Below are 14,398 nucleotides of genomic sequence, written 5' to 3'. Positions count from 1 at the left end.
ACACAACCATGTGTAATCATGCCATTTAACAACTGAAAAAGCCAAAAGCCTAAGAACGTGAAAAAATATATTTGGCAGTACATTAACAGGATCTGTTAAGAACAGATGTAATATTTTTGGTGATTTTTACAGCTAGAAGTGCCCTCCCCTCTCCAAATACAAAGTGACATGATAGCCCAGGGAGGAGTTCACAAAGTCAAATGCCTACAGGGTTAAAAGCAGGTAACAAACGAGTGAAGCAGGCTGAATGCAAGGACATTAGGGAGTTGCAAGGATTATGGCAAATAGACAACCAAAGGTACAGTGTCAGCTCAACTCAAGCCACTGCTGCCACACAGAAAGCATTCTGTTTTGCCAGATCTTCTAATTCTTAAGATAGATATTCTAAGTTTCATGTGAAAACTCTCAATGTTTTGACATTTTGGCAACCAATTCAAATTTATCAATGGTGCAAGGCATACCATGCATGTTTGTGGGAAGCTATTTAGTGCACTTCTGAGAGGACATCAATATGGAGTAGGTAAAAAAACTCTGCACCAAGTTTCAGAAAACCTTGGTTTCAGGGTAGGCACTGCCCTCTACTACTAACTGCGTGACCTCTTTGGGCTTGTTAATTCCTTTGTAAAATGTAGTTTCATGAACTATCCAGTCTAATTCACTGAGTGGTTGTGAGCAGATGAGAAATTAGGTCAAAGCATATCATAAACTATAAAGCTCTATATAAACATAAGCAAATTACTTTGAGATAATGGAAAATATATATTGGTTTCTGTCCCTGGTTCTGGGCACAGAGCTTCTGAAACCCTTGTAACTTCCTAATTTCCCAAGTGATAGGAGCATTGTAAGCATCTCTTGTCCTGATATTTGGTCTTTGACTCTATCCTTGACACAGAACTCCTAAATTCCTTGTAAATTCTTAAGTGATAAGAACACAAGGAGCATCTTTTGTTCAATAAGGCAACTTTGGGTAGGCTCCTAAAGAAGTACTGATCAGCAGAAAGAACAAGCCACGATTATGAGCTTAGAATTTTCAGCTTCACCTCAGATCCATCCTCCGGGGAAGGAGAGGGGCTAGAAATGAAATTAATAATTGATCGCGCTTATGTGAGGAAGCCTCCATAAAGCCCCAATAGCACAAGGTTCAGAGAGCTTCCAGGTTGGCAAATGCATCATTCTAGGAGAGTGACACACCCCATCTCCACAGGGACAGAAGCTCCTGGAACCCTCCCAGACCTCACCCTGTGTAGTTCTTGGGTCTGGCTGTTCTTCTGTTTCCTTTATCATATTTTTAAATAAACTATAATTAAGCATTTCCTTAAGTTCTATGAGCTGTTATAGCAAATTAAACCTGAGGAGGGGATTGTGGGAACTTCTAATTTTTAGCTAAACTGGACAGAAGTTGCGGGTAACGTTGGGACTTATTACTTGTGATTGGCATCTGAAGTAGGGTAGGGGCAGTCTTAGGGGACTGAGCCCTTAACCTATGGGATCAGACACTATCTCCAGGTAGCCAGTGTTAGAACTGAGCTAAATGATGTTGCAGAAAATTGCTTTGTGTGGGGGAAAAATATCTACATATTTGGGGACCAGAAATGAAGTATTTTATATGAATAGTAAAGGAAATTCATAGAAGAAAGACTCACAGGAGGTCAACTGACCAGTTTTTCTAATACAATGGCCTAAGAACACTTCATAGCTCTGTATTCAATCAGTTCCTCATAAAATGGGAATATATATTACCTCAAATATATTAAAATTATAAAACATTTTTCAAATGTTAAGTGCCATATAATTACTCGGATTAATCAAGTATTTGCTCGGTATGGCCAAATACACTAATGAAGGTGTATGCAGTATATCCCAGGAAGGTGAGTATATTCTTGGTTCTTCTAACAACGGTGAGCAATTTAATGTAGCTAGTTTGGAAAATGTTATTTCAGTTTCTCAGATTTTTCTTCCTTCTTTTTAAAGATGTGTGTTAAGCTTGGGGTGCCTTGGTGGCTAGGTCGGTTAAGGTTCCAACTTCAGCTCAAGTCATGACCTCACGGTTCCTGAGTTAAAGCCCCACATTGGGCTCTCTGCTATTAGCACAGAGCCTGCTTCAGGTCCTCTATCTCCCTCTCTGCCCCTCTCCCACATGTGCCTGTGTTCTCTCTCTCTAAAAAAAAAAGGTATATAAGTTTACAATGAGCTAATAATATAGTAACAGACTCAGGTTTATCTGTTCCCTATTGCAAAAGCTTGTGGAGGCACTGCTTCCATTAACTGGTGATGTGGGAACAGGGAAGTGACCCATTGGTCAGGTTCAGGAAACGACTTAGGAAAAAGAGGAAACAGTCCTCCTGGCCATTATCTATAAATTCAGATTCAGGCCTAATAATCCTTTCATCTACCTACTTTTATGCAAATGTGTTTGGTGGACACACCTCTTCATAACTGTTATTTTCTTTATCTTGGACCACTAAACCATACATGATGTGAAGGCTAAGAAACTATCAAAATTTATGAGAAACTGTACTGGATTAAGAACTCAATAGTTAATAATATTGTAGTAACACTGTATGGTTACAGAGAAGGTAACTACCTTTATCATAGTGTTTCAAATGTAATTAATTATAAAATCACTATCTTGTACACCTGAAACTAACATGTTATATATGTCAACTATACTTTAAAAAAACTACCAGGGCGCCCAGGTGGCTCAGTTGGTTAGGTCATGACCTCTCGGTTTGTGGGTTCAGGCTCTGCGTCGGGCTCTGTGCTGCCAGCTCAGAGCCTGGAACCTGCTTTGGATTCTGTCTCCCTCTCTCTCTCTGCCCCTCCCTGCTCAAACTGTGTCTCTCTATCTCTCTCAAAGGTAAATAAGCATTAAAAAAAAAAACAAAAACAAAACCCTACCTATTATATACTGTTCTATGAGATTCTTTATTTTCAGCTTTCATTAAATCACAATTGACCGGGCAAACTTGACAAACCATAACTCTTTCACCAGTCTATTTCTTGTAGATTAATGTAGAAGTGAGTTGAGTAATGGCAACTTGAAGATTTGAAAGGCTTCAAATTAAAGTTTTTCATTCAAAAACACATTTCCGGTGAGATTATGGGTAATACTTCTTCCCCACTGTTTTTATAATTAAAAAAATTTTTTTTAAACATTTATTTATTATTGAGAGACAGAGAGAGAAAAAGCATGACCATGGGAGGGACCAAGAGAGAGGAAGACACAGAATCTGAAGCAGGCTCCAGGCTCTGAGCTGTCAGCACAGAGCCTGATGCGGGGCTCAGACTCATGAGCTATGAGATCATGACCTGAGCCAAAGTCAGACACTTAACCAACTGAGCCACCCAGGCACCCCTGGTTTTATAATTTTTTAAATGACTTACTATAATATAAAAAATTGTACATTAGAATAAAATTGTCCTGCCATTAAAAGAATTCTCCCTTCAATAACAAAATTCTGACAGTCACAATGGTTCATGGATGCTATTAGGAGATTGTTCAGCATCTTTTTTCCTTATTAAAAGTTTTTATTTAAATTCCAGTTAGTTAACATACAGTATAATATTAGTTTCAGATGTACAATTTAGTGATTCAACACTTCCGTACAACACCTACTGCTCATCTGCTGAGCATCTTTTAAAAAATCCTGTGAGAGTAAAACTCACTAGTATGATTTAAATATCTCTAAATAATGGGCTCCTGGGTGGCTCAGAAAGTTAAGCGTCCAACTCGTGGTTTTGGCTCAGGTCAAGATCTCATGATTTGTGAGATCAAGCCCCGAGTTGGACTCTGTGCTGGCAGTGCGGAGCCTGCTTGGGATTCTCTCTCTCTGCCTCTCCCCCCACTCACTCTCTCTCTCAAAATAAATAACATTAAAAAATTAAAAATAAATATCTCCAAATAAATAAAATGTTGGTTTGAACCACTGAAAAAACCTCTTTAAGGCCTTAATAAAAAGAGTTGAGGGATGGCTGCGGGTTCAGTCAGTTGAGTCTGACTCTTGATTTTAATCGCAGGTCACGATCTCATGGTTTGTGGGTTCAAGTCCCACATCAGGTTCTGCACTGACAGCACAGAGGCTGCTTGGGTTCTCTCTCTCCCTCTCTTTAAACCCCTCCCCTGCTTACACACTCATTCTCAAAATAAATAAATAAACTTAAAAAAATAAAGTGAAATGGGTTTACAGGAAGCTATTTGTTAGCACCTTTTAAAGTTAACTTTTATTTTTATTTTATTTTAAAGATCTATATACCCAATGAGGGGCTTTAAACAACAACCCTGTGATTGAGAGTCACACACTCAGCAACTGAGCCAGCCAGGCACCCCAAGTTTCAATCTTTAAAACTTCGGTTATAAATAATATGAAAAAAGTGACTGTATAGCATAGTGACTAAGAATGTGGGCTTTGGAGTCAAATTATCTGGGTCCAAATTCTAGTTTCTACCACTTATTAGATCTGTGAATTTGGGCAGGACACCTACCTCTATAAACTTTAGTTTCCTCACTGTAAAACAGGGAGAATAATAATTTCAGGGTTATTTTAAGGATTGAGATGATTTCTCATTTTCTTTCTTATGCCATATAATCATGTTGCAAAATGTAACAGTGCGACCCAGTTCAGCTACATTGTAGGTGCACCCTGACTCCATTCTATTTAGCAATGAATACTGCCACTCTGGGATTGATTTTGAATTGAGAGCTATCTTTGTTCCCTAACAGCATGTTATATAATCTTTTAACAAGTTTTTTCTAGAAACCAAATAAATATTTTCTACCCAGCCTTCTATGCAAGGTCTATACAATGTTATTATTATTATTTTTTAAAGTTTACTTATTTGAGAGAGAGAAACCCAAGCAGGGCTCAAACCCACAAACCATGAGCTCATGACCTGAGCCAAAATCAAGATGCTTAACCAACTGAGCCAGCCAGGTGCCTGAAGGTTGTTTTCTAAAGTAGACATATTAAATACTGATCACTTGGAAGGTAGCTTAAGTTGTATAATTATTATGGTGATGTGAAATCGCTTTGAGAAATTCTTTTTGGAAAGGAATATATATCTACAAAAAACTTCCTTAACAATTATAATGCCTATTTATATAGTTAACTCCTGAATACCAATGAACTGTGCAAGTTCACTTATATACAGATTTGATAAATATAGTACTGTAAATGTATTTTTTTCATAATATTAAAAAATTTATTTTGGGGCGCCTGGGTGGCTTAGTCAGTTAAGCGTCCGACTTTTGCTTAGGTCATGATCTCGCAGTTCGTGGGTTCGAGCCCTGCATCGGGCTCTGTGCTGATTGCCAGCTCAGAGCCTGGAGCCTGTTTCAGAGTCTGTCACTCCCTCTCTCTCTGACCCTCCCCTGCTCACGCTGTCTCTCTCTCTTTCTCTCCTAGAAATAAATAAAACATTAAAAAATTTTTTTTAAAATTTCTTTTAATGCTTATTTAGTTTTGAGAGACAGAGAGTGTAAGCAAGCATGCACAAGCAGGGGGAAGGCAGAGAGAGAGAGAGACAGAGGATCTGAAGTGGGCTCCACACCAAGAGCGGAGAGCCCGATGTGGGGCTCAAACTCATGAACTGTGAGATCATGACCTGAGCTGAAGTCATATGCTTAACCGACTGAGCCACCCAGGTGCCGCAAGATTTTCTTAATCACATTTTTCTTCCTCTCACTTACTTTATCATAAGAATACAGTATATAATACATATAGCATACAAAATATGTGTTGATGGTGTGTCTGGGTGGCTCAGTTGGTTAAGCATCTGACTTTGCCTCAGGTCATGATTTCACGGTTCCTGAGTTTGAGCCCCACTTCGGGTTCTCTGCTCTCAGTGCATAGTATGCTTCAGATATTCTGTTTCCTTCTCTCTCTGCCCCTCCCCCACTAGTGCTCTGTCTCCCAAAAAAATAAACATTAAAAAAAAAATGTGTTGATGGACTGTTTATGTTATTGGCAAGGTCAACAGTAGGCCACTGCAGTTAAGTTCATGGGGAGTCAAATATCATACAGGGATTTTCGGCTGCAGAGAGGGACGAAGGCCCTGATCCCTGGCACTGTTCAAGGTTAACTGTAATAATGCAGATGTCTACAGGATTAGTTCTTTTTAGATACAGACCTGTTAATTTAACTCAAACTCAAAATGTGTACTAAGAAATTTTATTGTGACATGTATGGGTAAATTATATGACTTTCTATTTCAGATTGACAGCAGTAAACTGAATGAAGACATTCAATCTAAAATCTCTTCAAATTTGTTTATAAACAAACTTACAGTATAAAGGTGACCTCTGTGAACATGTAAATATAAATTACAACTAAAATATTTACTTAAGAAATGGAAACTATTTGTTCTTTAAAACAAATTTCTGAGGTAACAAAACCACCCATTTAAAAAAAAAACAACTGTGATGGGATTTTTATATTCATATTAACTTTTTGTAATCTAAAGTCAGTTATCCAATGACAGTAGTGTTTTCTTATACTGTCTCAGTCTGAATTATTTTGTAGCACTTACTCAAAACTAAACAATGATACGCTTTGACACAAAAATGTTAGAAACGTATGTAGCTATTCGTATATATATTCTTAATCTAAGAAAGTCTAAACATTAAATAATCATTACTTGAAAAGCATGTACAGAAGGAACATCCCACATAATGATAGATATTTGGTACACTGCTAACTAAGATAGTTTTTCTTAGACTAGCAGCCTGAGTTTAAAAAAAAATCACAGAATTCCCAAAGGTAAGTTTATGTACTTTCACTTACTTTACCTGAAATTTAATTTAGATTGAAAAAAAAAGTATTAGCATTGAATGTAAAATGTGTACATTCAATTTCCACTTGAACTTGGTGCTTCTTCCCATTCTCCCTCAATATTTAGCACTAAGTAAAACCCACTTGTTAAAAACCCAGCTAATGTGCTAATATGAAAGCTTTGCAAGACCAAATTTAATACCTAGCCTCGAGGAAATAATCCTTTTTTAACTTATCTGCTTTATTTATTGGGTTTTAGTATCAAAAGACACACAGTTAACATCATAGACAGCAAGTTTCCAATTTATTAATTTCCATATATAGTCAAATCAATTCCTGTATTATGAAGAAACCAATGTCAGTGCTATACTAGGGGTGTAACTCCTTATAAAGCAAGCACGGATGTGGCATCAAACTTACTTTTCCAAAGAAGCCTTTGAAGAACTTCCTTTCCTGGAGGAACAGGGGGACAAGTCGAGCGCTATTATTGTATGGGCTAAATGTCCCAGGGTTTCACACCAATAAGCACATACAGGAGTTGGGTAAAGGACAAAGTAGGAGAAGGGGAGGGAGTGAGAGTTTTAAAGAGTTATCCATACCAGGAGTGACAGGGAAAAAGGAAGGGTGCATGAAAATGCAGGGAAACATACTGTATGGCCTAAGAATCCATGAAATGAGTGAGAAGAAATCAGAACCTGTGTGTCCATGCAGAGCAACTAGTTAGTTTAGTATTCTCTATTTACTTTGAAACAGAAATTATCCAAATTTGGCAGCAGAGAAAAAGATTAACATCATACTGGTTTCGTGAGATTTGCATTTTAAATTTCCTAATAGTGAGTAGTAAATACATTTTTCAATTTTCATATACATTTTTCAATTTAAAAATTAGTGGTCAACTATGTGGAAGTCATGAATTAAAAAACCAGTCCACATTTGAACAACCACATAAAAAATGCAACACATAAAATTAAATTATGAGTGTGCAGCAAGAATCCTTGTCAGACTTTTTCTTGCTGAGTTCAAGAGGTTAGAGAACCTTTACTTATGCATTAGGATCTATTTGTATGTTATGTCTGGGTTGATCAAATCCATAACAATCCTGGGGAAATAACAGATATGTTCTATTCCAAAAAGAGAATAAATCAGCTATCAAGAACACAAAGCTAATGCTTTCATTGCGGCTGGAAAAAACAAATGTATCTGAGAACCAAACATTTGTGGACCACAAATGAAATTTTAAAAACAGGGTTTTGTTTTCTTTTAAAATGCTACTGATTTAGAATAAAGAAACGTGCGGGGCGCCTGGGTGGCTCAGCTCATTGAGCATCAGACTTCAGCTCAGTATATGATATCGCAGTTCGTGAGTTTGAGCCCCATGCCTGGCTCTGTGCTGACAGCTCGGAGCCTGGAGCTTGCTTCAGATTCTGTGTCTTCCTCTCTCTCTGCCCCTCCCCTGTTTGCATTCTCTCTCTCTCTCTCTCTCTCTCTCTCTCTCTCAAAAATCAATAAACATAAAAAAAAAAAGAAACTTGCATTGACAGTTATAAGTACAGCTCTGAAACTATGTAGATAAGAGGGAGCTAACTATCTATGGTTCCAGCACCAAGTTTTAAGCATGTATAAACTTTGAAAGCTGGCTACCATTCAAAGTCAGAACTTGAATGCAAAGTAGATGGGTTTTAACCCAAGCTATCTTAACTTTACATTTCCTAAGTTTTTAATTTTTAAAATGAGTTTTTAATGTTGGATACATATCTAGAAAAAGACAAATTTACTGAAATTTTACTCTCTCAAACAATTTATAAATTCATTCACTACTTTCAAACACTGAATAGTTGTTTTCTACCTAAGTTTTGAAAATCATAAATAGCATCAAATAATTCCAAAAAGTGTTTTGAACTTAAGCTGGAAAAACAATAAAGTAATTGAGGTAGTTATTACAATAAGACTAAATTTATTTCTACTGCCAAGTTTGGTGACCCTGGTTTTGTTAGACTGTGAGTAACAATCAGCTTTAAAAGATGCAGCCCAAGTTAAAAGATTCACCATTCTTGGGGGCTTGGGGGGTGAGGGAAGGAGAGATCTGTTAATATTTAATTTAGCTCTCAGGAAAGCTCTTGTTAAACATGTAGTTTGCCCTCTTCATAAAAGACTTCAGATGTTAACAAAAAAGTTGACGTGCAAATGCATTAAAAGATAGCTATCAGAGAATATTAGTGTTTTTTAAAAAAAAAAAAGTTATGATTCTTTTACCTGCTAAAACAAGAACATATATTAAAGCAAATATATCAAATAGTGAATAAAAAACCAACATATTAGAAACTGTCAGTATAATGAAACTAGTCTAAAACCAAGACAGAGAAGGAGACACATTCAGAGACAATGGGAAGTAAAGACCTTTTAAAAAGAAGAGGATACTGGACTAGTGTCAAGCAAGATAACCAAAGGCCCTATACACATTTTACAAACTAGACTGATGAATGACATTACTACTCATCCTGCAACTGCCTATGTCATTAAAGGCACTGAAAATGGACAATAGTTGTTTCTATTTATCCTATACGATCTAAGTCCCAACGCAGCTAATTTGTGCACTTATGTCACAAAGTAAATGAGTAGAAAATAGCTGTAACTAACTGTATCATACAAAGTAAAAAGAATTTAAACATTTATGCTCTGAGAAGCATTTTGAAAATTCAATTTTGTTATAATATCTTTTTGTTTGAGAATATTAACTATGCAGGTAACTTCTAGTTGATATTAAAGTAATCCTAAATTACAAGAGACTACGTTGAGGAAAAATAAAAACCATATAATCCGGCTTCTTCAATTATTTATCAATTTAAGAAGCTCTAGAATGTCACATTTTTAGTTCAAGCATCAATCAAGTGATAGGTTTAAGATGTTTGTTTTGCTACTTAACTGGTACATCTGAGATATATAATTCTTTAAATCTTAGAACTCTGGCATTCAAACTAGCTACATAAATATTATTTCTTCTTAAAAAATATTATTTCTTCTTTTTCTTTTATATTTACTTCCATTTATTTGAAACTCTAAGAAGAAGTAGTTTTTGGCACAATATAAGCATCTGGCACAGCAGAGTATAGATGCTTGATGAATGTTTGATAAGGGGTGGGAGGCAACTAGAAATTTCCACACAGTAAAAATATGAAAAGAACACAAAAATCATAAATATTTGTGTTATCAGTATGGTCTCAGAAGAACATCCTGAAGAATTCCAAATTACTGCAAGCCTCTCAGTATAGCATTAGAAGGAATATTTACAGGGGGAGTTTTATTGAGTACAATAAATAGGAAATTGACCCCAGTTACCGAAAAATTCAATCTTATTTTTTAAATACATGTTTACCCATCTGGAATTATACACAACATTTGTCCTAAGTCTCTTGGATACCATTAGTGTGAAAAACTTTAAAGAACTTCTTGAATGAAAAGTTCAGAAGTGGTCAATTCCCCTGAAAGTTTAAAAATTTAAGTATATCCAGAAAAGTAATTGACATTCATAAAACTTCGCATTAGTCATAAATGACTATAGGGAAATGAAGATCTTTTAGAGATACATAAAAGGGTTTCATAAACTTTAAAACATTAAATGTAACATATGGTAATGATAATTGTTAGGAGATTTGATTTGACCACATATTGAGGACTGAATTGTTTTCTGTATATTCTAGAAATATTTTTTGAGTGGCTACCATGTACCAGACACTGTTCCAGGCATAGATTTAAATGGCAATTTGGTTCCTGTTTCTGGTGAAAATAGAGCTCATTAAATTATTAACTAAATAGTCCCATACCTCAAATAATCATGTTTATAGTTTATAATCTTCATGGTCAAAAAACTAAAAAGGTAAAAATTTCACTCAGTTAAAAACTTAGGGTTTTTTTTTTAATTAAGTTTCTATATTTAAGTGATTTCTACACCCAACGTGAGGCTTGAACCCATGACCCCGAGATCAAGAGTCATGTTCTTCTGAATGAGCCAGCCAGGAGCCCAAAAAACAATTAGTTTTAAAACAAGATGGTGAAGGGGCACCTGGGTGGCTCAGTTCGTTATGCATCCAACACTGATTTTGGCTCAGGTCATAATCTCATAGTTCAGTCTGTAAGTTCAAGCCCTATGTCAGGCTCTGCGCTGGCAGTGCAAAGCCTGCTTGGGATTCTCCCTCTCTCTGTTCCTACCCTACTTGTGCTCACTCGCTCTCTCCAAATAAATAAAAAAGCTTTAAATAAAAATAAAACTAGATGGTAAATAATGGCTATCTCTGGGACTGCAAGAAATTTTTATCCATTTGTATTTTACACAATTAACTTATGTATATAATGAAGAGATGTTTCTAACGAAAGGTAGGCTGAAAAGAACTACTTAAGGAGCATCTCAGTGGCTCAGTTGGTTAAGCATCCAACTTAGACTCAGGTCATGATCTCATGGTTCCTGGGTTTGAGCCCCACGTCAGGCTNTTGCATTCTCTCTCTCTCTCTCTCTCTCTCTCTCTCTCTCAAAAATCAATAAACATAAAAAAAAAAAGAAACTTGCATTGACAGTTATAAGTACAGCTCTGAAACTATGTAGATAAGAGGGAGCTAACTATCTATGGTTCCAGCACCAAGTTTTAAGCATGTATAAACTTTGAAAGCTGGCTACCATTCAAAGTCAGAACTTGAATGCAAAGTAGATGGGTTTTAACCCAAGCTATCTTAACTTTACATTTCCTAAGTTTTTAATTTTTAAAATGAGTTTTTAATGTTGGATACATATCTAGAAAAAGACAAATTTACTGAAATTTTACTCTCTCAAACAATTTATAAATTCATTCACTACTTTCAAACACTGAATAGTTGTTTTCTACCTAAGTTTTGAAAATCATAAATAGCATCAAATAATTCCAAAAAGTGTTTTGAACTTAAGCTGGAAAAACAATAAAGTAATTGAGGTAGTTATTACAATAAGACTAAATTTATTTCTACTGCCAAGTTTGGTGACCCTGGTTTTGTTAGACTGTGAGTAACAATCAGCTTTAAAAGATGCAGCCCAAGTTAAAAGATTCACCATTCTTGGGGGCTTGGGGGGTGAGGGAAGGAGAGATCTGTTAATATTTAATTTAGCTCTCAGGAAAGCTCTTGTTAAACATGTAGTTTGCCCTCTTCATAAAAGACTTCAGATGTTAACAAAAAAGTTGACGTGCAAATGCATTAAAAGATAGCTATCAGAGAATATTAGTGTTTTTTAAAAAAAAAAAAGTTATGATTCTTTTACCTGCTAAAACAAGAACATATATTAAAGCAAATATATCAAATAGTGAATAAAAAACCAACATATTAGAAACTGTCAGTATAATGAAACTAGTCTAAAACCAAGACAGAGAAGGAGACACATTCAGAGACAATGGGAAGTAAAGACCTTTTAAAAAGAAGAGGATACTGGACTAGTGTCAAGCAAGATAACCAAAGGCCCTATACACATTTTACAAACTAGACTGATGAATGACATTACTACTCATCCTGCAACTGCCTATGTCATTAAAGGCACTGAAAATGGACAATAGTTGTTTCTATTTATCCTATACGATCTAAGTCCCAACGCAGCTAATTTGTGCACTTATGTCACAAAGTAAATGAGTAGAAAATAGCTGTAACTAACTGTATCATACAAAGTAAAAAGAATTTAAACATTTATGCTCTGAGAAGCATTTTGAAAATTCAATTTTGTTATAATATCTTTTTGTTTGAGAATATTAACTATGCAGGTAACTTCTAGTTGATATTAAAGTAATCCTAAATTACAAGAGACTACGTTGAGGAAAAATAAAAACCATATAATCCGGCTTCTTCAATTATTTATCAATTTAAGAAGCTCTAGAATGTCACATTTTTAGTTCAAGCATCAATCAAGTGATAGGTTTAAGATGTTTGTTTTGCTACTTAACTGGTACATCTGAGATATATAATTCTTTAAATCTTAGAACTCTGGCATTCAAACTAGCTACATAAATATTATTTCTTCTTAAAAAATATTATTTCTTCTTTTTCTTTTATATTTACTTCCATTTATTTGAAACTCTAAGAAGAAGTAGTTTTTGGCACAATATAAGCATCTGGCACAGCAGAGTATAGATGCTTGATGAATGTTTGATAAGGGGTGGGAGGCAACTAGAAATTTCCACACAGTAAAAATATGAAAAGAACACAAAAATCATAAATATTTGTGTTATCAGTATGGTCTCAGAAGAACATCCTGAAGAATTCCAAATTACTGCAAGCCTCTCAGTATAGCATTAGAAGGAATATTTACAGGGGGAGTTTTATTGAGTACAATAAATAGGAAATTGACCCCAGTTACCGAAAAATTCAATCTTATTTTTTAAATACATGTTTACCCATCTGGAATTATACACAACATTTGTCCTAAGTCTCTTGGATACCATTAGTGTGAAAAACTTTAAAGAACTTCTTGAATGAAAAGTTCAGAAGTGGTCAATTCCCCTGAAAGTTTAAAAATTTAAGTATATCCAGAAAAGTAATTGACATTCATAAAACTTCGCATTAGTCATAAATGACTATAGGGAAATGAAGATCTTTTAGAGATACATAAAAGGGTTTCATAAACTTTAAAACATTAAATGTAACATATGGTAATGATAATTGTTAGGAGATTTGATTTGACCACATATTGAGGACTGAATTGTTTTCTGTATATTCTAGAAATATTTTTTGAGTGGCTACCATGTACCAGACACTGTTCCAGGCATAGATATAACTTTTTAAATGGCAATTTGGTTCCTGTTTCTGGTGAAAATAGAGCTCATTAAATTATTAACTAAATAGTCCCATACCTCAAATAATCATGTTTATAGTTTATAATCTTCATGGTCAAAAAACTAAAAAGGTAAAAATTTCACTCAGTTAAAAACTTAGGGTTTTTTTTTTAATTAAGTTTCTATATTTAAGTGATTTCTACACCCAACGTGAGGCTTGAACCCATGACCCCGAGATCAAGAGTCATGTTCTTCTGAATGAGCCAGCCAGGAGCCCAAAAAACAATTAGTTTTAAAACAAGATGGTGAAGGGGCACCTGGGTGGCTCAGTTCGTTATGCATCCAACACTGATTTTGGCTCAGGTCATAATCTCATAGTTCAGTCTGTAAGTTCAAGCCCTATGTCAGGCTCTGCGCTGGCAGTGCAAAGCCTGCTTGGGATTCTCCCTCTCTCTGTTCCTACCCTACTTGTGCTCACTCGCTCTCTCCAAATAAATAAAAAAGCTTTAAATAAAAATAAAACTAGATGGTAAATAATGGCTATCTCTGGGACTGCAAGAAATTTTTATCCATTTGTATTTTACACAATTAACTTATGTATATAATGAAGAGATGTTTCTAACGAAAGGTAGGCTGAAAAGAACTACTTAAGGAGCATCTCAGTGGCTCAGTTGGTTAAGCATCCAACTTAGACTCAGGTCATGATCTCATGGTTCCTGGGTTTGAGCCCCACGTCAGGCTCTGGAGCCTGCTTTGGATTCTGTGTCTCCCCCTCTCTCTCTCTGCCCCTCCCCGGCTCACGCTCTTTCACTCTCTCTAAAAAAAAAACACTTAAGCAGATTAAGCTGCTCA

The 14,398-nt window shown here is 35.6% G+C and overlaps 1 protein-coding gene across 9 annotated transcripts in view; it reads right to left on the bottom strand.

Moving 5' to 3' along the window:
- Positions 1 to 14,398, bottom strand: part of NUMB (NUMB endocytic adaptor protein) — a 186,457-nt gene that overhangs the window by 27,104 nt on the left and 144,955 nt on the right. For 6 of the 9 annotated variants that reach the window (XM_077750778.1, XM_077750784.1, XM_077750781.1 and 3 more), the window contains one exon: positions 7,188 to 7,220. The exons of the other annotated variants lie outside the window; for them this stretch is intronic. In XM_077750778.1, coding sequence (XP_077606904.1) covers positions 7,188 to 7,220 — 33 coding nt within the window. The remainder of the gene's footprint in view (positions 1 to 7,187; positions 7,221 to 14,398) is intronic. 9 annotated transcript variants of the gene reach the window in all.

The sequence above is a fragment of the Crocuta crocuta genome, unplaced genomic scaffold (assembly GCF_008692635.1).
Source record: "Crocuta crocuta isolate KB4526 unplaced genomic scaffold, BGI_CrCroc_1.0 scaffold186, whole genome shotgun sequence".
Lineage (NCBI taxonomy): Eukaryota > Metazoa > Chordata > Mammalia > Carnivora > Hyaenidae > Crocuta > Crocuta crocuta.
This window is presented reverse-complemented; position numbering and strand designations above follow the sequence as displayed.